Source organism: Oncorhynchus masou, chromosome 33 (genome assembly GCF_036934945.1).
Source record: "Oncorhynchus masou masou isolate Uvic2021 chromosome 33, UVic_Omas_1.1, whole genome shotgun sequence".
In the NCBI taxonomy this organism is placed as follows: domain Eukaryota; kingdom Metazoa; phylum Chordata; class Actinopteri; order Salmoniformes; family Salmonidae; genus Oncorhynchus; species Oncorhynchus masou.
The window spans coordinates 9,106,093-9,128,851 of record NC_088244.1 but is presented as its reverse complement, the minus strand read 5'-3'; the positions used below and the strand labels follow the sequence as shown (position 1 = coordinate 9,128,851).

The 22,759-nt window shown below is 44.0% G+C and overlaps 2 protein-coding genes across 15 annotated transcripts in view; both read right to left on the bottom strand.

Moving 5' to 3' along the window:
* LOC135527788 (kelch domain-containing protein 8B-like) overlaps positions 1–845 on the bottom strand; it is a 214,301-nt gene extending 213,456 nt beyond the window's left edge. For 2 of the 3 annotated variants that reach the window (XR_010453478.1, XM_064956361.1), the window contains exon 1: positions 759–845. The gene's annotated coding sequence lies outside the window, so the exon portion shown is untranslated. Of the gene's footprint in view, positions 1–753 lie in introns of all 3 variants that reach the window. The other variant, XM_064956362.1, reaches the window with a different exon arrangement.
* A 9,519-nt stretch (positions 846–10,364) lies between these two features.
* LOC135527786 (ubiquitin carboxyl-terminal hydrolase 19-like) overlaps positions 10,365–22,759 on the bottom strand; it is a 29,645-nt gene continuing 17,250 nt past the window's right edge. For 6 of the 12 annotated variants that reach the window (XM_064956360.1, XM_064956352.1, XM_064956349.1 and 3 more), the window contains 11 exons: positions 20,973–21,083; positions 20,622–20,864; positions 20,368–20,486; positions 20,060–20,203; positions 19,608–19,945; positions 18,350–18,460; positions 17,986–18,202; positions 17,503–17,655; positions 15,619–15,785; positions 15,033–15,199; positions 11,838–14,060 (listed from right to left, as the gene is read on the bottom strand). In XM_064956360.1, the coding sequence (XP_064812432.1) occupies positions 13,803–14,060; positions 15,033–15,199; positions 15,619–15,785; positions 17,503–17,655; positions 17,986–18,202; positions 18,350–18,460; positions 19,608–19,945; positions 20,060–20,203; positions 20,368–20,486; positions 20,622–20,864; positions 20,973–21,083 (2,028 nt within the window). In that variant the 3' untranslated portion in view covers positions 11,838–13,802. Of the gene's footprint in view, positions 11,629–11,837; positions 14,061–15,032; positions 15,200–15,618; positions 15,786–17,502; positions 17,656–17,985; positions 18,203–18,349; positions 18,461–19,607; positions 19,946–20,059; positions 20,204–20,367; positions 20,487–20,621; positions 20,865–20,972; positions 21,084–22,759 lie in introns of those variants that run through there. The other 6 variants (XM_064956351.1, XM_064956357.1, XM_064956354.1 and 3 more) reach the window with 4 other exon arrangements.

Here is a 22,759-nt window from a genome sequence, read left to right as displayed (position 1 = left end):
AGAAATGTCAGGGACGATTTCGGGTCCCAGTGTGTGTGTGTGTGTGTGCGTGTGTGTGTCCCACAGTAGGTTACATTGGACTCTCTGGGTCTGGGGGGGGACCCTGAGATAAGAGCTTTCATTTCAAAATTAGTTTTTATTGTAAAATAGAGACTGAATTAGTCTATGCGCAACATTTCGTATGTTTTTTTTTAGATGACAAGTCATTGCCCAGCTGTTGAGCAGCTGCTGGGGTAGATAGTGACAGGGTGTCTCACCCAGAGCTGCGGAACAGCTGTATGCATCTGCACTGGCACTGCTATCGTTACTGCTCTCCATGCGAGGAAAACACGGGAACGACCCATCAAATCCATATAAACCACAAACAGGGCTCTGTGCTTTCACAACATGAGGATTTTTCACAAGAGATTAGCATTTTACGCGTACATTTAATCATTGTAAAAGTGCCTTTTAGAGGCACGGCCGCCAAAAAAACGCTCGTGTGCATATGCGCGTTGATGGTGCACAATGCGCATTACCAAATGTATAATGCATTCACGTTGCAGTTTTCATACCCTCGCATCAGAAGTCAATCATATTTGCTGCACACATACAATACAGTGACACATTAGTAATATAAACCTGCAATGTACATTAGGTTTAGGCTAAAGTCCTCAGTCTATAAGCCTATTTTTCATGAGAAAAGTACTGAGCCAAATAAAACAAAGAACGTAAAGGACACAAAAAGACAACAAAAGTTTAGCAAAAACACACATTACCGTCTTCCTATGTAGGGACAGGCGCAGTCAATGAGATGGTGTGTCCTTTGCACACTCGAAGACAGTACGCGTCCGACAGAAATATTGTTCCCGTTTTACACTGCCTTTTTATTGGCTCACCATGGCTCGTTCTGCCCTCCCTTCTTTGCCTGGGTTCGCGTGCGCAACAACAGCGTGCGCAACAGCTTCTCCATGGCGCTCTTACTTGACAAAGGTTAATTCATTCATTTAAAATAGCTTTATTTTACCTCTTCAACATTTACTCATCTAAATAAATTCATATTTGATATTCCACGTGCTATTTATAGGCTACTCTCACATAACTTATTTTTGGTTGGGGATTACACATCAAGGCACATCAGTTTGTTTTTTTCCCAAAGCAATTGTTGTTCTCAAAATATCTCTGAAATAGCCTATCAATAATCAACAATATAGACCATCGACTGTGTATTTTTATTTCAATCAATTATTGAGTCTGAGTATCTGACAAAACTATAAACATAGGCCAGCTAACATTGTAGGCTATGAAGTCCCCGTCAACATGCAAAAATCTAAACCAATTTTCCCTTTAATTTAGCCCGAGGTGATTTTGGAATGTCGAGTCTACACAGCCTTGGAGAGCAACAGAGCTGCAATTTCTATTCCAAGAATAATAAACTATAACAAATGTGTTGCCTGTGGTGATTCTCAATATCTTCTACTTCTGTCATAAATTCTACTGCACTGAACAAAAAATATGAATGCAACATGTGAAGTGTTGGTCCCATGTTTCATGAGCTGAAATAAAAGATCCCAGAAATTTTCCTAATGCACAAAATGCTGATTTCTCTCAAATTTTGTGAACACATTTGTTTACATCCCTGTTAATGAACATTTCTAATTTACCACAATAATCCATCCATCTAACAGATATAACAGGTATATCAAGAAGCTGATTAAAAAGGCATGATAATTACACAGGTGCACTTTAATAAAAGGCCACTAAAATCTGTCACACAACACAATGCCACAGAGATGTCTCAAGTTGAGGGAGCATGCAATTGGCATGCTGACTGCAGGAATTTCCACCAGAGCTGATGACAAAGAATTTAATATTCATTTCTCTACCATAAGCCGCCTCCAATGTTGTTTTAGAGAATTTGGCAGTATGTCCAACCAGCCTCAAAACCGCAGACCAGGTGTATGGCGTCATGTGGGAGAGTGGTTTGCTGATGTCAATGTTGTGAACAGAGTGTCCCATGGCGACAGTGTGGTTATGTTATGGGCAGGCATAAACTACGGACAACAAACACAATAACATTTTATCGATGGCAATTTGACTGCACAGAGATACCTTGACGAGATCCTGAGGCCCATTGCGTTGCCCTTCTTTCTTTTTTTAAAGGTATCTGTAACCAACAGATGCATATATGTATTCCCAGTCATGTGAAATCCATAGATTAGGGTTTAATGGATTTAATTCCATTGACTGATTTACTTCTATGAAATGTAACTCAGTAAAGTTACATTTGGGCTCCCGTCCGGGTTAGGCCGTCATTGTAAATAACAATTTGTTCTTAACTGGACATTCCTAGTTAAATAAAAAATATTTTGTTGTTGTTGATGCATGATGCGTTTGTATTTTTGTTCAGTATAGTTTGAAATGCGTGTTGCACATCTCATTTAGCCTCACCAGAGATTGATGTGTAAAGCCCAAATATCCAGAATCTCCACTGCCATCTTGAGGAAGTTGGAACCATGAGGTGGAGTCTGCATCGAGGGTGGCGTACAGTAGGCTTCATCATGTTCCAGATCAACCTAATGTCAAATTAAATGCGTCCCTAAATTCTATTCCACAATGAGAGATAATTGTGCCGGTTCTATATTATGTCCATTTGGTAATTCCACACCATAGCGCTGCATAAGATCCTGACATGCTGATGTTTGCCCAAAATAAACATCATAAAATAAAGATACAAATATTTTATCTGTGGAAGGTAAAACATGTTAATGTGTGTGATTAGAGACAATCAAGCCATCGATGCTTCATATATATATATATATAAAGTAAATCTGACTACAACAAAACGTCATATTATTCAGACCATTACACACTGAACACACACTATCTGGTGAACAGTGAGAGAAGAGTCTTCCTACTGTACACACTGTGCCTCATCGTTTGGCTTGTAATGAGAGGACACAGCGTCTGCTTCTGCAATCAGCGTCTGCTTCTGCAAACAACTATAGCCAATACATCAGATTAACCAACTCTGTACACATTGTGCCTCATCGTTTGGCTTGTAATGAGAGGACACAGCGTCTGCTTCTGCAAACAACTATAGCCAATACATCAGATTAACCAACTCTGTACACATTGTGCTGGAGATCAGAGGTGTTGATTGGATTTGCCCAGCCTGGTCAGTCTGCACTGCAGAGATAGGACCACAGTATACAGTCCAGTATCCACACGGTCAACTCCACTAGAAGGTCATTTTAGATTGCAAGTGTCCTGTCACATGTAGTGTATCAACTATTTAATACGATGTTATTACTAACTATTTTCCAGACGGAATGTTCGTCAAGCTGTTTTTTCTCTCCAAGTCCCTGAAATCAACATCATGGCAATTATTATAAGTGCATTTCTGACCCTACATTAACTCAGTATTCGTAACCTCTGACATAATTTTTCTCCCCTGCCCCGCCCCTCCGGGAACTTCTTTCACAAAGCTAAGGATCCAAATCACATTCTGCACGTGTTCTCTTTTTACTATATACGCTTTACCAAATAGGATGGGGCGAGGGGTTTTACCCAGCCCAAAAATCTGTACACACCCTGAGAACTCTGCTTCCCAATGTGTGTGCACATGACATCGCTATTGACTGTGTGTTAAGTGTCTTGCTTGTTGATATGTTGTGTACATCGAACTCCACTCCTGACAAAAGAACATGAAAACGCCAGACTTCCTGTTACGTCGTGTTTGCCTTCTGTTACAAAAGACAAAGAACTACATCTGCTTGAACAAGCGGTAGCGGAGTCCTGGGGTGAGTGAGTGATCACAGAGCAGCAGCTGGAAGGACTCGGGGAGGGGAAGGGCAAGCAGTGGATCTTACACATGTGCAGAAATCTCTGTATATTTAGTTCAAAACACCTGGGTTCCAGAAAGCCCTGAACCACAGCCGCTCTGTTGAAGTTGAATTATCACGGTTAATAACTCCCCTAATAATAAAACGTCAATAATCACACTTTAAACGTAACCTCACACCCTGCTGTGCTGATGATCCCTGATTGATTAGTTCCCCTAGATCCATCATTAGTCTTCACCCTGTAGGCTGATAATCAATCACTTGTACACAACTTAACTGTATCCAAAAGGCCTGAGGGGAAATCGATAATGCTTTTAGGTGACAGTAACACCCTAACTAATCAATATTTGGTCAGTAAATTCCCATACACAGTGTGGCACAAAAAACCCTAAATGTTCCTCCACTCAGCTCTATTGAACTCCACATGAGGACAAGCTGATAGTTTAGAATGTTCACCACGAAACATACAAGCATTGTCTTACGTCAGGTGGCGTCAATCCTACGCCACCCCCGACTGACAGTCAACGCAGACGATTAGTTACACTATCTGCCTTGAGACAACGACATACAGGAACACACAAAGTACATCCAGATACACAGCCGCCGGTTCAAATACACAGTCTGAATGTGTCTCCTGTCAAACATGACTGTTGCCATAGCAACAACAGCCCATTCGCCTGTTTCTTGGAATAGAACAGTCTCACGTATGTACTGCAGTCAAAGGCCTGATTGTGCCTCATCTTCCACAATTACCCACCAGCCATTGTGATGGGTTACTGAGAAAAGGTGTCTCGAATTTGCAGTAGTCAAATGGCAAACTCCCCTTCAAGCTTAAAAATACGTCATATAAATCTCCAACACGACCATCCCCAAAAAGTGTGAAACACATTCCCTGGGTATATCATTAGGAATAGTGTTTTCACATAAGAGCGCTTCCAAAGAAAGTTAAATACATTCCAGCGAAAACAAACCCACAAACCAAATACACCCAAATTAAACTAGGGCTTAGCTGTTTCAAGCTCATCCATTGTAATGCGATTATAAACAGTCAAACAGTAAGACTAACTGGGGTTCTAACTGAAACATGTCTTTAGATAAGAGCACGTGTGAAGTTATAACAGAGTTTCACTGCTCAACCATGTAACTCTCTCGTTGTGATATTACAAACGGTGAGGTATATGACCTGTATATTCTTAACAGACTTTGGTATAGGTAAACAATACCTTGACATTGAGTTCTGACATATTTTACATTTTAAAAACAGCCGTCTTCTACATTTGTAATATAATGGTTGTCAGTATCACACACCCTGAGTACACTGAACTTAGGGGAGGAGATTGAGCAACTACAGCAGTTACCTTCAACCTGCAGACCCAATGAGTTCCCCCAACCCAAGCCCTCACCCTGGAGCTATAGGCTGCAGACACACCACTCTCACCTGCCCCATGCTGGAGGTTCCTGTCATAGCTGGCTGAAATACACCAGGTCTGAGATGGCTCGGAACGGTCGTTCTGGACCAGACATAGGTCATACAGCTGTGAGGTGAAGGCTATATGCAGGTCTCTGAGCTGTCTCAGTCCAGGAACACCTTCAGAATCAGACATGGACCAAGAACAGAAACACCATGTGAGGACATTTAAAACATACTGGATCTGCAATGGTACAAATCCACATCCATATGAGTACGCACAAACCATCCAAAAGAACATGAACCGAGGAAAAAAAACATACCTTTGGATGGGCAACGATGTCCTCATCATTCTGCCGGATGTTGTCATCTATGAATATGTGCTGTGACTTCCTGGTCGAAGGGGTCCCGGCACCGAAGCTTTCCTCCCAGTAAGGAGTGTAGGTGTCCCTGACCAACCTACAGAGAGAGAGACCAGTGCCCTGACTACATCACGAAACACTGAAACCTTCATGGAGGTCAATACAGAGCACAACTTCTCTATTACAATTACTGTGATACTTAAGACTAAATGACCTGATGATGATTCAAAGATGTATGAGCTTGTCAGCAAACTAGGGCACCCCCATTAGTGTGATAAGACGTCAAGCCTTTTGGAATGGGTCCGCGGATCTGGCCTGGTCAGAACCACCCCCATTAGTGTGATAAGACGTCAAGCCTTTTGGAATGGGTCCGCGGATCTGGCCTGGTCAGAACCACCCCCATTAGTGTGATAAGACGTCAAGCCTTTTGGAATGGGTCCGCGGATCTGGCCTGGTCAGAACCACCCCCATTAGTGTAATAAGACATCAAGCCTTTTGGAATGGGTCCGCGGATCTGGCCTGGTCAGAACCACCCCCATTAGTGTGATAAGACGTCAAGCCTTTTGGAATGGGTCCGCGGATCTGGCCTGGTCAGAACCACCCCCATTAGTGTAATAAGACTTCAAGCCTTTTGGAATGGGTCCACCTACCTACCAGTCAAAGTGGTCCTGGAAGCCTCCCAGGCCCTGGATAGAGCTGAGGTACTGGTACAGGGCTTTCTCCCCGTCACGGGTCGACAGGCACTCCTATGCCTTGGTCAGAGCCACCCCTCCTTACTACAGAGGATCTGGCCTGGTCAGAACCACCCCCTTCTTACTACAGAGGATCGGACCTGGTCAGAACCACCCCCTTCTTACTACAGCGGATCTAGACTGGTCAGAACCACCCCTTCTCACTACAGAGGATCTGGCCTGGTCAGAACCATCCCCTTCTTACTACAGAGGATCTGGCCTGGTCAGAACCACCACCTTCTCACTACAGAGGATCTGGCCTAGTCAGAACCACCCCCCTTCATACTACAGCTGATCTGGCCTGGTCAAAACCATCCCCTTCTTACTACAGAGGATCTGGCCTGGTCAGAACCACCCCCTTCTTACTACAGAGGATCTGGCCTGGTCAGAACCATCCCCTTCTTACTACAGAGGATCTGGCCTGGTCAGAACCACCCCCTTCATACTACAGCGGATCTGGCCTGGTCAGAACCACCCCCTTCAAACTACAGCGGATCTGGCCTGGTCAGAACCACCCCCTTCTTACTGCAGTGGATCTGGTCTGGTCAGAACCACCCCCTTCATACTGCAGTGGATCTGGCCTGGTGTCTCAAACACACTCAGTCGGGAGGAAGGAGAAAGGGCAGCATTATATAATCCCACCTTCTAGTAAAGCATTTCTAATGGATTAGTAAATAGTTAGATTAATAATTTTGTCATCATTACTCCCACATTTGTACATGTTAGTAAGTTAATTATATATAAACAACTTTTAAAGTATGTTCCTATTACCTTATAAATAATTTATTACAATGAACACAGTCTGCTTTAACGTGGCTCATACTCTACCAGCATGGGGGCATTTGATATGAAAGGGTTAACAGTGTCTATCAGGTTTCAATCGGAAAACATTAAAATTGTCTGAACATTAGAGCAGAGTTTCCCAAACTCGATCCTGGCACCCCCTGGCATCAGCTGTGTAGAGCTAGGGCAAACACCAAAACGCACCCGGGGGGGCCCAGGACTGAGTTTGGGAAACTCTGCATTAGAGTATCCTTTTAGAATGAGAATATACAAAACCAAGTTTACAGGTCATCCTGCAAGTTCTGCTGAATCAAATTATCTTCTTTCACCCTCCCTGCCGATATTTCGACACAAATAGTCCTTGACAGTTTGATTAAGTTATCATGTGGATGTTTTTAAACTGCAGCGAACAGTGTAAGGCAGCGTCTGAGCCTCCCCCCCTGCAGAAACAGATGTGTTCTGCTCCAGTAAACTAACTGGTACAGGAACACACTTGAGGGGGATGCCAAGGGACTGCAGCCACTCTGTACCCAGGGGAGTAGCACCACACACCAGGCACCCACAATACATCTCACCGTGAATGACCTTCTGTTGTGAGTTTGTCTTAAAAGGCATTGTTCCCCGAACAAGATTTAAGACTTGTAAGAATTTGACCACTATATCCCACTGCCCCCCAACCCCCACACTACTCTCAAATAATTATGACTCACCTCTGAGTAGCAATGACACCTGTACAAGCTTTAACACAGTAGCACCCTCTAAATGCAACCTGTAACACAGTAGCACCCTCTAAATGACAAGCTGCAACAGGTAGCAGCCTACAATGACAACAGGTAGCAGCCTACAATGACAACAGGTAGCAGCCTACAATGACAACAGGTAGCAGCCTACAATGACAACAGGTAACAGCCTACAATGACAACAGGTAGCAGCCTACAATGACAACAGGTAGCAGCCTACAATGACAACAGGTAGCAGCCTACAATGACAACAGGTAACAGCCTATAATGACAACAGGTAACAGCCTACAATGACAACAGGTAACAGCCTACAATGACAACAGGTAGCAGCCTACAATGACAACAGGTAACAGCCTATAATGACAACAGGTAACAGCCTACAATGACAACAGGTAACAGCCTACAATGACAACAGGTAACAGCCTACAATGACAACAGGTAGCAGCCTACAATGACAACAGGTAACAGCCTATAATGACAACAGGTAACAGCCTACAATGACAACAGTTAGCAGCCTACAATGACAACAGGTAGCAGCCTACAATGACAACAGGTAACAGCCTATAATGACAACAGGTAACAGCCTACAATGACAACAGGTAACAGCCTACAATGACAACAGGTAGCAGCCTACAATGACAACAGGTAACAGCCTATAATGACAACAGGTAACAGCCTACAATGACAACAGGTAGCAGCCTACAATGACAACAGGTAGCAGCCTACAATGACAACAGGTAGCAGCCTATAATGAGTAATGAGTGCAATGTCTGGACTATTGGCAGAGTAGCTAACATAACAGTATGATTATGATACGAGCAACGCGTCCATTTAATATGGCAGTTAGTAAGAGCTTGGTAAAATGCCAGGACAACATAGTCATTATAGCTATTGTCCTCATGACACCACATCCAGCATCACACCCTCCCCCACCCAAAGCACTCATCATACCTTAAGGGCTGGGAGGTCGGGGGTGCACTGGGTGAGGGCACGGGACACAGAACACAGCACGCGAGGAATGTCTCAGCCAAAGGTAAGGAACAAGATGGAAAAGTCCCTTCCCGTCTGCCACCAGATCCTTCAGTAGCTGGAAGGAGGAGGGTAGGCTCCAGTGGTACAGCTGCCCTTCCTCCCCCTTCACAGCCAGCTCCTTGTTCCCCTCCGGAAAGTACAGCATGGCTAGGTGCTCGTCCAGCACCCCCCTAAACTGCCGACCTGCAGCGGAGCAGGTGAAGCCTGCCACCCGGGCCAAACTAGGAGTGATAGCAGACAGCACACTCACATGGTGGGAGTTTAGGTGAGTCACTCATCCAATCTCATTTACCTACAGACAACAGAAAGAGACCGATGTTTGGCAATTACACTCAGCAATGACACCATCGTGGCAGGTTGGCACACAGTGGCAAATGATTCCACTTATTGAATTGTCATGTAATTTACAGAATTTTGGGGCATCTGCTCCTTGAAGAATATTTTGGATCACTCTCATTCATTATAGCTTGGAGAACAGACTGTTCTACCTCCAAAATAAAACTGCCTACATGTAGAAAATGGCTATTTAGAGTTTTGACTAGGCGGTATACAGCTACGACCAGGAGAGGCTTTTTCGCTCCAGGTTAGGAAAATTGATGTAGTATGTTAGGGTAATTATGATATGGGGTTAGGGCTAGCTAAAACGGCATTTTAACCTTCTACGAAAAGTCACTTCCGGTCGCAGCTTTACTCCCATCTAGTCACACCCGCTATTTAGGACAACTGAGGTCAATGAATGTAAATAGATTTTTTTAAAACATTCCGACTGCGGTCCCCTGACCTCCATGAGGCTCGTCACCTATATTGCAACCCGGTTGAATTGCCGTTTACTCATTTGTCCCCATGTCACAATTTAAATAAAATAATCCAAGGCTGCAATAGTTCCTTATCTTGACACGGCGTCAGACACCAATATGGTGTTATTGAGATCAACATGAAGGACAAGCTTTTTCTTCTTTAGAGACAACCCTTGAGGTCTTCTTCAGTGGTACACCCGTTATATTCATTGACATTTCCTTTGGCGTGTGGAGTACACCGCTCATCAAACGGGTCATGCTCATTACGACCGTCCCCGTGGTTTAGAGGGATGATCACCGGTCTTGTCGCAGTCTGACATGAGGAGCTCCAGTCCCGAATGATCGGTTGTCAACACCTGATTTTCCTTGACTAAATAACGAGCTAATTTGTCTGTAAATTGCGTGAGGGTTGAGCTAGCTAACTCGGTATGTTACTGAAACCAGAGATCCTCGTAAATCTTTTGACCAATCGTAGATTTGTAGCTCTAAATTTGTACAACTATTCACATACAATCACTCTGCCAACTTATTTTGACAGAAGTGTTTGATTTTACTTTCTGAAACCGTCATTTCTTCTTCTCTCTGCGTAATGTGTGGAGTCTGAAAGTAAATACAGTAACAAGCGCCATGTAAAAGAAGTGCAGGTTGGAGGACCAACAATTTAAACACAAAAAAATGGTAGAAACGGAGGGTAAAAAAAAAAGTTTCCAGGCAACTTTATTCAAGTTCCTACTGAATCAGAGGGTGTATTCAAATAACCCGTTAGCGCTTCTCAAAAAGTGTTTAATTTATATTAACAATGTATAATCTTATACACATTCTCATTAACCCCCAACTTTATATATGCAGTCTAATACAAATGAAGGGAGGGGTGTACAAGAGTACTCAAACAGAAATGAAGATATGTAGCAGAAGTGGTAACAGCATTCTATTGTACGGCTACTGTGTATCTACATGCACATTTCAGTGTGTATCAAGTTAGTTTCTTCCCAAAAATTACATCCACAGGATTGGATAAATTACAAAGTAAAAATGTTTTTAAAATGTTTTAAAATCTAAAGCAAAGCAACTAAATCCAGATGTGGTATGAAAATAGTCAGAAAGACAGTTACTTTTTGTCCTCTGTATGAACATAAAATAAACAACTTCTGCACCCATTACACTATATCGGTACCCAGCTTACAGAATCACAACACAGACCAGACTAAACCTTGATGAGAAGCGGGGAAAAACCACACTCAAATGCTTACACACCCAGACACACACGTCCAATCCGCTCACATCACAATTTTCCCTCAATCTCAACAGGCTGGGGGGGTTAGTTTGATGTTAGCCACATCCTTTGTGACCTCTGAACCAGACACCCGTTTATCATGGGATAAAAAGGGGTCATAAGCGGCATGGCCACCAACATTGTCAAGGTGGGCTCTTCCATCAGCCAACAACAGGCTGCAACCCGGAGGCTCTGGGGAAACAGGAGTGTGTGGAGGCGTTTGTTGTATGTGCAAACACGCTGTGTGTGTGTGTGTGTGTGTGTGTGTGCGCTCACACACGTGTCCATAAATGTGTTGCATGAATATTACTACATAAACAGCATGAGCTGGTATGTCCACCACATCTGTGGTGACATGTACTGGTCCTTCCCCACAAATCCACTTCTGACATGTTTAGCATTGCACCACTGAGGGGACGCTTTGAAGACGTTCAGTTTATTAGTGTTGTTTACTGAGGAGTGCATTTCCCAATGTTGCTGCTGGCATCGGTCCACAGCTGGAGCCTTATGCCAGATCGGTGGAGCTTCAGTCACACCTTAGTCCACCTCCTCCATGTTACTGTAGGACAGAGCAGCACATTCGCCAGAGTGTCCAAACAGCTCAGAGGTCACCTCTGGGGTCAGCGGAGGGGGTCCTTCAGGGTCCAGGTCAGTCCCAAAGAGTGCCTGGCCAGAGGCCTGTAAAATAAACCAGTGTTACAAACCATGCTTTTCTGTGGACCAGTTCCCTTTCAGGATGACCAGACCCATCTGATACCCATCCCAAAGCATAGACGCACTGGACTGACAGACATATTCCTTGCAGCCACTAACAAAACCCAGTTCCAATTGGATGGACGATTTCCATGTTTGTTTACTAAAAAATAATATTCATTAAGACAGCATAAAGGTTGACATTTTATTTTGAAAAGTAGTACAAGTGTTGGTTTATTGGGGCAGCATTAAGATGGAAGGACCTGTACACATTATTGCTAGGAAATGTCCCACTTTCTTTTTAAATAATAGCGACTATTAAGATTACATTTAAAATTGTACAATTTCTATTCAGCAATCTAGCAAATATTTCTGCTATAAAATATACACTTCCTTACATCAGTAACTTTCACTTTACACCCACAACCATAGGGAATCTTTGCCATCTGTAGGGAGCCTAGATAATTCACATTTCCTTGTGGTCGACATTTCACTGAGGCAAACCACTGGATAAACCACTGAGACATACTGGGCATTGAAAGCAGATGGTGGCCATGTATATTCTCCAAGCCCATCTACAGCTGGAGAGGCATGACAGAGTGCAGTGTGATATCCCTGAGACTTGAACATATTACTACACCACTGTTACAGAAGGTTAGTCCATATACCAGCAACACAGATAATCATTAAGTGTAGCAATTTTCATTGATAGAGAGGAGATGCCGTCCACCTAATGAGTTGACGTCACTACAAAAGCTTCAGCTTCATACTGTACATCAACGCACTTATTATTTTGCACAAACAGTCGTAAAGCTCTGACATATCTCGCTATTTCACCCCCCCCCCCAAAAAAAAGAAGCACATTTAAAAAAGGTTAAACAAGTGGCTTTCATGAAGTCTGACAGGGATAAGGAAAACGTATGGACAGCAGGGTTGGGCTCAATTCGAACATAAGGCAGTCAATTCAGGAAGTAAACAGGAAGGAAGTAAACAAAAACTACAACGCAATAATCTGAAAAAAAAAATGCATTTATTTTCAATGACTTCTCAATAAACTGAAAAGTAAAAGTTATATATTTCGAGAAAAAAATAAGTACATTTCTGAATTTTAAATTCAAATCACTTCCTGAATTAACAGCCTCCAATTCGAATTGAGCCCAACCCTAGTGGACAGAAAGCAATAGAACTGCTGAATTAAGAGCTTACCAATGACAACATAAAATCAAAAATAAAAATCAGCAATGTGACAAACAAGCAGAAGGCACATACTAGCTTACAGTGAGTCTAAAACACTCTGTATTCATTAAAGCAAAACACACATTTTAGCTGTCTTCAGGTTACAGTACAAAGTTATGACTGCACAAAGCAAGGCGGAGCCCATCATACCACCCTGGGATGTAGCTAAACGATTACAATATCTTATTCCCTCACCCACTCAACACTATCACAGTAGGACGTTAACCCTGTACCCTCGTTCAAGTCCTCTCAGCAGCATCTCTTGTGCAAAAACACAGGACTAAGCATTACGAAACACGCATTTCAGATTTTTGTACTGAAAACCTACATGAGAGAGACAGACACTTGGCATGGACACATAAAAGGCTGAAGTAGGTTTGAACTAGAATTTAACGTATCTTATAGGGATATACGTTATGGACTGCAGTAAATAAGAAGGCTAAGCCTTGCTGAGCCAAGTTACTAGTAGATGCTATTGGACTTGATTAACAGATATGCAGTGTATAATTTAGAATGTGTTCAGCAGCATATTGATTTATAGGCCATCTACAAAACAAAATGTTTTCGTATTGGCATGGATATTTCATTAGACTTTACATTTTTTTTGTATATAAGCCTATTTATAAACTGGTTGGCTCGAGCGCTGAATGCTGATTGGCTGACAGCCGTGGTATATCAGACCATATACCACAGGTATGACAAAACATGTATTCTTACTGCTCTAATTACTTCAGTAACCAGTGCCTCGGTGGTTTGTGGTATATGGCCAATATACCACGGCTAAAGGCTGTGTCCAGGAACCCCGCGTTGTGTCGTCTGTAAGAACACCCCTTAGCCGTGATATATTGGCCATATACCACACCCTCTCGTGCCTTATTTCTTTAGTATACATGCGTGTATGTGTGGGGTGTGATACTGGCCGCTTAGCCCCAGTTGGCTCTGTAGAGTAGGTTCACTAACAACGCTAGTAGAGCAGCCAAGGTACCCAGGACAAAATATCGGACACAGTCGTCATCAGAATAATGCGGGATCCTTTGGCGCAGCAGCCTCCACACCTGCCCCTCCACCCCCTCCTCCCTCCTGGCTGCTCTTCTCCTCCCCAGCCTGGGACGGAACAGGCCCCGGGGGCCCTCTTCAACACCCTCCTCTTCCTCCTCCAGTTCCTGCCATATCAGAGATGCCTGCGATGGCGGAAACCTGTGTCAGCTTCAGGGAAAGGCGTGGTTCTTCCTAAAACAACGCCAACTCACCACAGCCAGACCTCGCAAACCCCCTCCCCTTCCACTCTGTCTAATATATTAACGGTGTCACAGGCCACAGGGTCAAGGACAAGCCAGACTCTTTCAAAGAACAGCATGAGGACAGCTCAGAGCGATGTGAGGGGTGTCTCTCAGAAAACACATGGATAGACAAACTATCACATCTTTCTTTTCAACAGTTAGCTAATAGAAACATTAAATCACAGATATTTTTGTAGATTAATTAAATCAGAGTACAAGAAAAATGCACCATACATTTAATCATTTTCACAGGCATTAAATAGCTTCCACAAAGTTTGTGAATACATACAGCCCTTATTAATTCTGAGGCAATTCACTTTGTTTTCAGCATTTGGACAGAAAACTATGCTGCTTAGATGCCAAAACAGATCAGATAAAGGGGACAAGAGAAAGCCAATGTCTGGCACTTCAGGATAATAAGTTGAAACAAGTGTGCACAGCTTTTCTCCAAAGCCGCTATTCAATTTAGAAACTAGCATAAAAAAAAAAACTCTTGATGAACAAACCAAGGGCCTTGAAACAGGTAGATTAGATCCATCGTCTTTGTCTCATCACAGCTTAATAAGCAGAAAACACATTACTCTGCCAATGACAACTGAGATCATTTCTCATTTCTCTAAAAGCACCACAAGCAACCAACTAAATATCACTGCATGAAGAAGACTAGATGAATGAACACAGTGTTACATCTCACTCATGTGGTGAAAATATAATCTCAGGAAATTTAAATCTACCTCAAACGAGTCATGTTGGGCCGAGTTTAATTGAATCCCTCATGATGCACTATTCCTCGAGGAGTTTTTCTACTACCATGTAATGGATACTGGTACTTCCCTAAGGGATACTCTCAGAGGTAGAGAATGGCGCCCTCACCTGGCTGGCGCTGGCTCCTGCAGAGGTGGGGGACTCGGCCCCCAGGAAGCGAGGTGGCCGTTCCACGGGGGAGTTGCGGCGGCGGTAGAACAGCACATAGGCATAGCGTGTCACCACCTGGCTCTCCTCCACCATCGTCACCGTACTGTCATCAAACAGACGCCAGCCTGGGGGGGTGGGGGGAGAGAGTAGAGGTGAGGACGGCAGGTGAGATCATTTTAACAGTATGAACAGAAAATAACATGTTAAACCAGCTTGCCATGGTCACAAAGTACAGTATAGCCTACTAAGAGCGTCTGCCAAATGACTTAAATGTAATGTAATGTAAAATACAGTAGAGTCTCCTAAAATCCAGTATAGCCTACGAAACTACAGTAGAGTTGACGAAAATACAGTATAGCCTACTAAAATACAGTAGCGTCTACTAAAATCCAATATAGCCTACTAAAATACAGTAGTGTCTACTAAAATACAGTATAGCCTACGAAACTACAGTAGCGTCTACTAAAATACAGTATAGCCTACTAAAATACAGTATAGCCTACTAAAATACAGTATAGCCTACTTCAGTCACAGAGTCACTCACCAACATCACTGCGCTGGCTGTTCTGGGCGCTGGGCAGGCGTGCGTAGGCAGTGTAGTGACCTCCGATCATGCCCCCGTAGTGATTGATGACTGCATAGAGGTCATAGATGGGCGGCTGCTGCATGTCGTCCTTCTGACCAATACAGAACTTACTGAGGTCCAGGTTCCTGAAAGACAAGAAAACAAGCTGTAAATCTGTGCTTGTATAAATATTTAAAACTACACGTTTGAGTGAATTCACCCTCAAGTCATTGAGTGCAGGGTCAGTGTGATTAAGGGAATAATATGAGAAGTTGTGTTTATAATATGTTATTTACAGTTGAAGTCAGAAGTTTAAATGCACTTAGGTTTGAGTCATTAAAACTCGTTTTACAACCACTCCACAATTGTCTTGTTAACAAACTATAGTTTTGGCAAGTTGTGCATGACAAGTAATTTTTCCAACAATTTTTTACAAACAGATTATTTCACTTATAATTCACTGTATCACAATTCCATTGGGTCAGAAGTTTACATACACTAAGTTGACTGTGCCTTTAAAAAGCTTGGAAAATTTCAGAAAATGATGTCATGACTTTAGAAGCTTCTGATAGGCTAATTGACATCATTTGAGTCAATTGGAGGTGTACCTGTGGATGTATTTCAAGGCCTATCTTCAAACTCAGTGCCTCTTTGCTTGACATCATGGGAAATTCAAAAGAAAACAGCCAAGACCTCAGAAAAATAATTGTAGACCTCCACAAGTCTGGTTCATCCTTTAGAGCAAATTCCAAACGCATGAAGGTACCACGTTCATCTGTACAAACAATAGTACGCAAGTATAAACACCATGTGACTATGCAACCGCCAAACCGCTACAGATGAACATACGTTGGTGCGAAAAGTGCAAATCAATCCCAGAACAGCAGCAAAGGACCTTGTGAAGATGCTGGAGAAACAGGTACAAAAGTATCTATATCCACAGTAAAACAAGTCCTATATCGACATAACCTGAAAGGCCGCTCAGCAAGGAAGAAGCCACTGCTCCAAAACCGCCATAAAAAAGCCAGACTACGGTTTGCAACTGTAGATGGGGACAAAGATCATACTTTTTGGAGAAATGTCCTCTGGTCTGACGAAACAAAAATAGAACCGTTTGGCCATAATGACCACTGTTGTGTTTGGAGGAAAAAGGGGGAGGAGGCTTGCAAGCCGAAGAACACCATCCCTACCGTGAAGCACGGGGATGGCAGCATCATGTTGTGGTGGTGCTTTGCTGCAGGAGGGACTGGTGCACTTCACAAAATAGATTGCATCATGAGGAGGGGAAATTATGTGGATATATTGAAGCAACATCTCAAGACATCAGTCAGGAAGTAAAATCTTGGGGTTATTGTCCATTTGGAAGACCCATTTGTGACCAAGCATACTTCCAAAGTTGTGGCAAAATGGCTTAAGGATAACAAAGTCAAGGTATTGGAGTGGCCATCACAAAGCCCTGACCTCAATCCTATAGAAAATATGTGGGCAGAACTGAAAAAGTGTGTGCGAGCAAGGAGGCCTACCACCCTGACTCAGTTACACCAGCTCTGTCAGGAGGAAAGGGACAAAATTCACCCAACTTATTGTGGGAAGCTTGTGGAAGGCTGCCCGACACGTTTGACCCAAGTTAAAGAATTTAAAGGCAATGCTACCAAATACTAATTGAGTGTATGTAAACTTCTGACCCACTGGAAATGTGATGAAAGAAATAAAAGCTGAAATAAATCACTCTACTATTATTCTGATGATCCAAACCGACCTAAGACAGGAAAGATTTACTAGGATTAAATGTCAGGAATTGTGAAAAACTGAGTTTAAATGTATTTGGCTAAGGTGTTTGTAAACTTCCCACTTCAACTGTACCTGACGGGGAAGTCGACCATGTCGTTGATCTTGTCCCTCCAGATGAAGCTGCGGAAGGAGAAGCGTTTCAGCTGGATGATGAGGACGTTGGGCAGACGCCATAGCAGCAGCTGCTTGGAGGCCTCTCTGTGCTGCTGGCACTTTGGACAGTACCTGAGCGAGCAAGAGAGGCAGAGGCGAGAGAGAGACAGAGGCGAGAGAGAGAGACAGAGGCGAGAGAGGCAGAGGCGAGAGAGAGAGGCAAAGGCGAGAGAGAGTGAGGCAGAGAGGGAGGGAAGGATAGGGACAGAGAGAAAGAGTTTGTTAGGTTTGTAAATCCATCAAAACACCACCTAAATCAGTAAGAGGACTGTCTGAATGTTAAGTGTGCAGTACATGTGTGTTAGTCCACGGCATTGTGGGACTGTAGGGCTACATTTGTTTGAGTATGTCTGCATGTTAGTGTATGTTGATGGCTACATTGATCAGTGGTGTTGTTCCTACCATGCCTCCTCTGGTGCCAGCACCTCAGGCCTAGTGAAGAGGTTGAGGCACTGCTCCAAGGTGAAGTGTCCGGCCCTGGCTGTCTCGTTGACCGACCCAGGGTCCTCTTCAAATTCCAACTCCTTGGACCGAACCAGGACGTACTCCTTGAGACGCTCGTTGTTCTTCCACACCAGCTCCAGGCTGGAGTCCTCAGGGAGGTCCAGAACGGCCTCTTCTAGGGTAAAGGGGAAGTGTGACAAAACAACAGTAAGACATTCTAGAACACCTATCGTAAAGGAGTTCAATGTTGAATGATAAAGTTTAAGCTTCGTCTTAACACTAGGACTAGGTGTGACGGGCAGGTTTGAGATTAGGCCCTGACCCTTTTCCTCCAGTGTCTGCTCCTTGCTGTTGGAGTCGAGGACGGTGATGTAGAACTGAGATGTGTGGCTGGACGCAGACTCTGATGGTTGCTGGTAGCCGGTCACAGCAGCTAGACACAAAACACAGCCTCAAAACACAGCCTCAAAACACAGCGTGATCCACAGGGAAAGACATCCACTAAATACATTTTAATTGGTCACATACAAGGTTAGCAGATGTTATTGCGAGTGTCGCGAAATGCTTGTAAATAACCAAAAGTATGTGGACACCTGCTTGTCGAACATCTCATTCCAAAATCATGGGTATTAATATGGAGTTGGTCCTCCCTTTGCTGCTATAACAGCCCCCACTCTTCTGGGAAGGTTTTCCACTAGATGTTGGAACATTGATGCAGGACTTGCTTCCATTCAGCCACAAGAGTGTTAGAGAGATCGGGCACTGATGTTGGGCGATTAGGCCTGGCTTACAGTTGGTGTTCCAATTCATCCCAAAGGTGTTCGATGGGGTTGAGGTCAGGGCTCTGTGTAGGCCAGTTAAGTTCTTCCACTTCGATCTCGACAAAGCATTTCTGTATGGACCTCGCTTTGTGCCTAGATTTGTCCATCGGATTGCCAGATGGTGAAGCGTGGTTCATCACTCCAGAGAACGCGTTTCCACTGCTCCAGAGTCCAACTGCGGCTTCGCATTGCGAATGGTGATCTTAGGATTGTGCTGCTGCTGCTTGGCCATGGAAACCCATTCCATGAAGCTCCTGACGAACAGCACTTGTGCTGCCGTTGCAACCGAGGACAGACTATTTATTTACACGCTACACACTTTAGCACTCGGCACTCCCGTTCTGTGAGCTTGTGCGGCCTACCACTTCACGGCTGAGCCGTTGTTGCTCCTAGATGTTTCCACTTCACAATAACAGCACTTACATTTGCCCGGGGGAGAAATTTGACAAACTCACTTATTGGAAAAGGTGGCATCCTATGACAGTGTCACGTTGAAAGTCACTGCTCTCTTCAGTAAGGCTATTCTTACTGTTTGTCTATGGAGATTGCATGGCGGTGTGCTCGATTTTACACCTGTCAGCAACAGGTGTAGATAAAATAGCCAAATCCACTCATTTGAAGGAGTGTCCACATACTTTTGTAAACATAGTGTATCTATGGTAATGTTTAAAAAAATATGTGTCTATATAAATCAGTTGAGAAATGTAATGAAAAAAGTAAAAACAATACTATTGATTGTCAATTTTAGAAGATGCTTGCCTTTACCTTCTGGTCTGACAGCCTTCTCACAGGAGGTCTCCTTCTCTCCCTGGGAGTCATAGGAGGCCTCAATGAAACCGGAGTCTGTGGTGTGGGTGGAGAGGGCGTCTGGGTCTCCGGCTGGATGTGCTGAGGCCTGGGCTGTCTCTAGTGGAGCCTCAGGTACCAGAGAGGAGCCCTCCTGCTCCGAGTCCCCTGCCCCACCACCCCTGTCCTTATCCCCTGGCCCCACACTTTCAGGGGTCTCTGCTGGAGGGGGAAGGTCAGCCAGGCATTGGGTGACCTCTGGAGACGTCCTGCCAGACTGGAAGGGAGGCTGGAACACGTTCACTGAATACCTACACAGAGAAATGGGGGGGGGGGGGGGAGAGAGACCAAATAGTAAATCAGCAAAGTAGTACTGATATCGAAAGAGCAGCATTCATATCCATCCATCAACATCCCAATGGTACCTTGAGTATCCTTCCAGCAGCTGGGACAGCCGGGCATAGGTGAGTCTGGACTCAGGGACGCTGACCAGGAAGGGAAGTCCCACGTTCTCTATGTTGGGCCCACACAGAACCTTGTGGCTGGACCAATGTTTTTTCTGGCAAACCCTGAAAAAAAAGTTAGATTGGATTAAAAACTAATGTTTTTTTTCTATTCCTGAATCATTTAGGAGAACAGGAAATAGTTCTGTTATTATTGAGAGATTAACTCATTCAATTGCCTCCGTGTCATTAGTGCCAGACAGCAAACATTTAGTGAGCTATTGACTCACTGGTTGCAGTAACCCACGCGGTAGCAGCGGGTGCATCGCTTCAGTTTCTCTTCATCCGAGAGAGGAGGCTTCAGGCAGGCAGCACACTTCGAGATGGGAATACTGGGGACCTGAGGCCTCTGGACGGGGGGGGGGGGGGGCAGAGAGACAGATGAGCTGAACACAGAGACAGACACTAGGTAACACACTAGGGACTTGTGTTATAGTTCCCTAAGGTTCGAATGGGACGGCAAGAGAGGCTGCTGGATGTTTACCTGCTGGACTCGGAGCACCACCACCCTCTCCTTGGCCAGCTCCTTAGACAGCACTTCGAAGCAGAAGAGCATGTCCGAGGAGGAGAGCGTGTCCAGGGAGTTGGATGGGAGGAAGAGTCGATGGAAGCGACTCTTCACTACCTCAGCCAGTCTCAGGTTCTCTGCCTTGATCCTCACACTCCGAGAGATGGACTCCAGGACCTCGGCTGTGCTCGAGTTCTCTTTACTCACACTCACCAGGAACTGACACAAATCAGAGGAAGCAGACGTAGTCAAATAAAATCGTTCAAATCAAAAAAAGAATAAACAGAAGCCAGCTGCTATTTGAATGATACCAATATGTCCTCTTACCTTCATGGGTTTCTTGTGAGGCTCTTTAGCGAAGTAGAACACTGTGAGGACCTTCTGCTTCTGGGGCAAGGGCACGGGAAGGTAGAGGAAGGGGTCAAAGGTTATGGAAACCTGGGGAGAGAGAAGGACATTTGAACTTTTCAAAACATTCAAACATCTTACTGGATACGATCACCTGGAGAATAAAGTTGTCGTACTGTCCATCACAGCACTAAAGAAATGAGTTAGTTCCACTCCGACACAGCAAACCACCCACACCGAGCCGCTACTAGTCCAACTGACGGGTCCATGTTCATCCATTATTGAATTAGGTTTTCCTCCATTGCAGCTCGACAGCCAGGCCTGAGTCTCTAATCATCTTCATCATACTAACCCATTAGAGTCTAAGCCGGGGGGAGGGGGGTTTCTACTAAGCTATATGGAATTGTTTTAAGAAGGTCATACACCAAGGATCATTCAGCTATTTGATTTATAATTTTGAGTTCCCATTGAAGTATGAATTTGTTTTTGTTGTCTTACTGTTGTTGGCCCATACAAACGCATGCCAGGGCAGCAGTTAGCCAAGTGGTTAGAGCGTTGGGCCTGTAACCAAAAGGTTGCCCCTGAACAAGGCAGTTAACCCACTGTTCCTAGGCAGTCATTGTAAATAAGAATTTGTTCTTAACTGACTAGCCTAGTTAAATTAAATACAAATGTAATAACAGATACACTACATGGAACAACAGAAGAAAATTCTCAAAAAGGAAGTTGGTTCTGACAGCCAACAAGTGCTCAGGTTATGTGGGAACTCCTTTAAGATTGTTGGAAAAGCATTCCAGGTGAAGCTGGTTATGAGAGTGCCAAGAGAGTACAAAGCTGTCTTTAAGGCAAACGTTGGCTACTTCGAAGAATCTCAAATATAAACAATGTTTTGATTTGTTTAACACTTTTTTTGGTTACAACATGATTCCATGTGTGTTATTTCATAGTGTTGATGTCTTCACTATTATTCTACAATGTAAAATAGTACAAATAAAGAATAGTACAAAATAGTACAAATAAAGAAAAACCCTGGAATGAGTCAGCGTGTCCAAACTTCTGACTGGTACTGTACTTCCAGTCATGTTTTACAACTGGTACCAGGGGATCTTCAGACTAGTTTTGTGAAGCCTGTGGGCATCCTAGAGCATAACAACCAACATGAACATGTTCATGAGAGTCTCACCTTTCCATATTAGTGTGTAGAACAACCTGTTTGGACGCAACAGACAGAAGTTGGCTAATGGTCTGTACTGACTTCAGAGGAGTCCAAAGATGTTTGTGAGGGTTGTATAGCAAAACGGAGAACACCAACGTGTTTGTAAGAGTCTCACCTTTCCATATTAGTGTGGAGAACAACCTGTTCGGAAATGACAGACGACCCGTTTTCGTGATGTCTCACGGTCTGACAAACACCGCTTCTAGCTCTGTAACCTTTCATCGCAGATGTGGAATTACAAGATACGCGGATTGAGACGCATCCAATGCAAAAAAACATCTCTCTAGCTTAAACTGACAGATTTCTATGAGGCTTTTATTATTATTATGCTAATTAGATTTCCACGCGGACTTCAACATTAGGGGGTTAAACGCATGATGCCTAAGGGGCAGACATGCCTAAAACAACAGTCAGGGTCTGTGTTCAGCAGTGGATAGCCGTAGCTTTGGTATTATGGGGTGGCAGGGTAGCCTAGTGGTTAGAGCGTTGGACTAGTAACCGGAAGGTTGCAAGTTCAAACCCCCGAGCTGACAAGCTACAAATCTGTCGT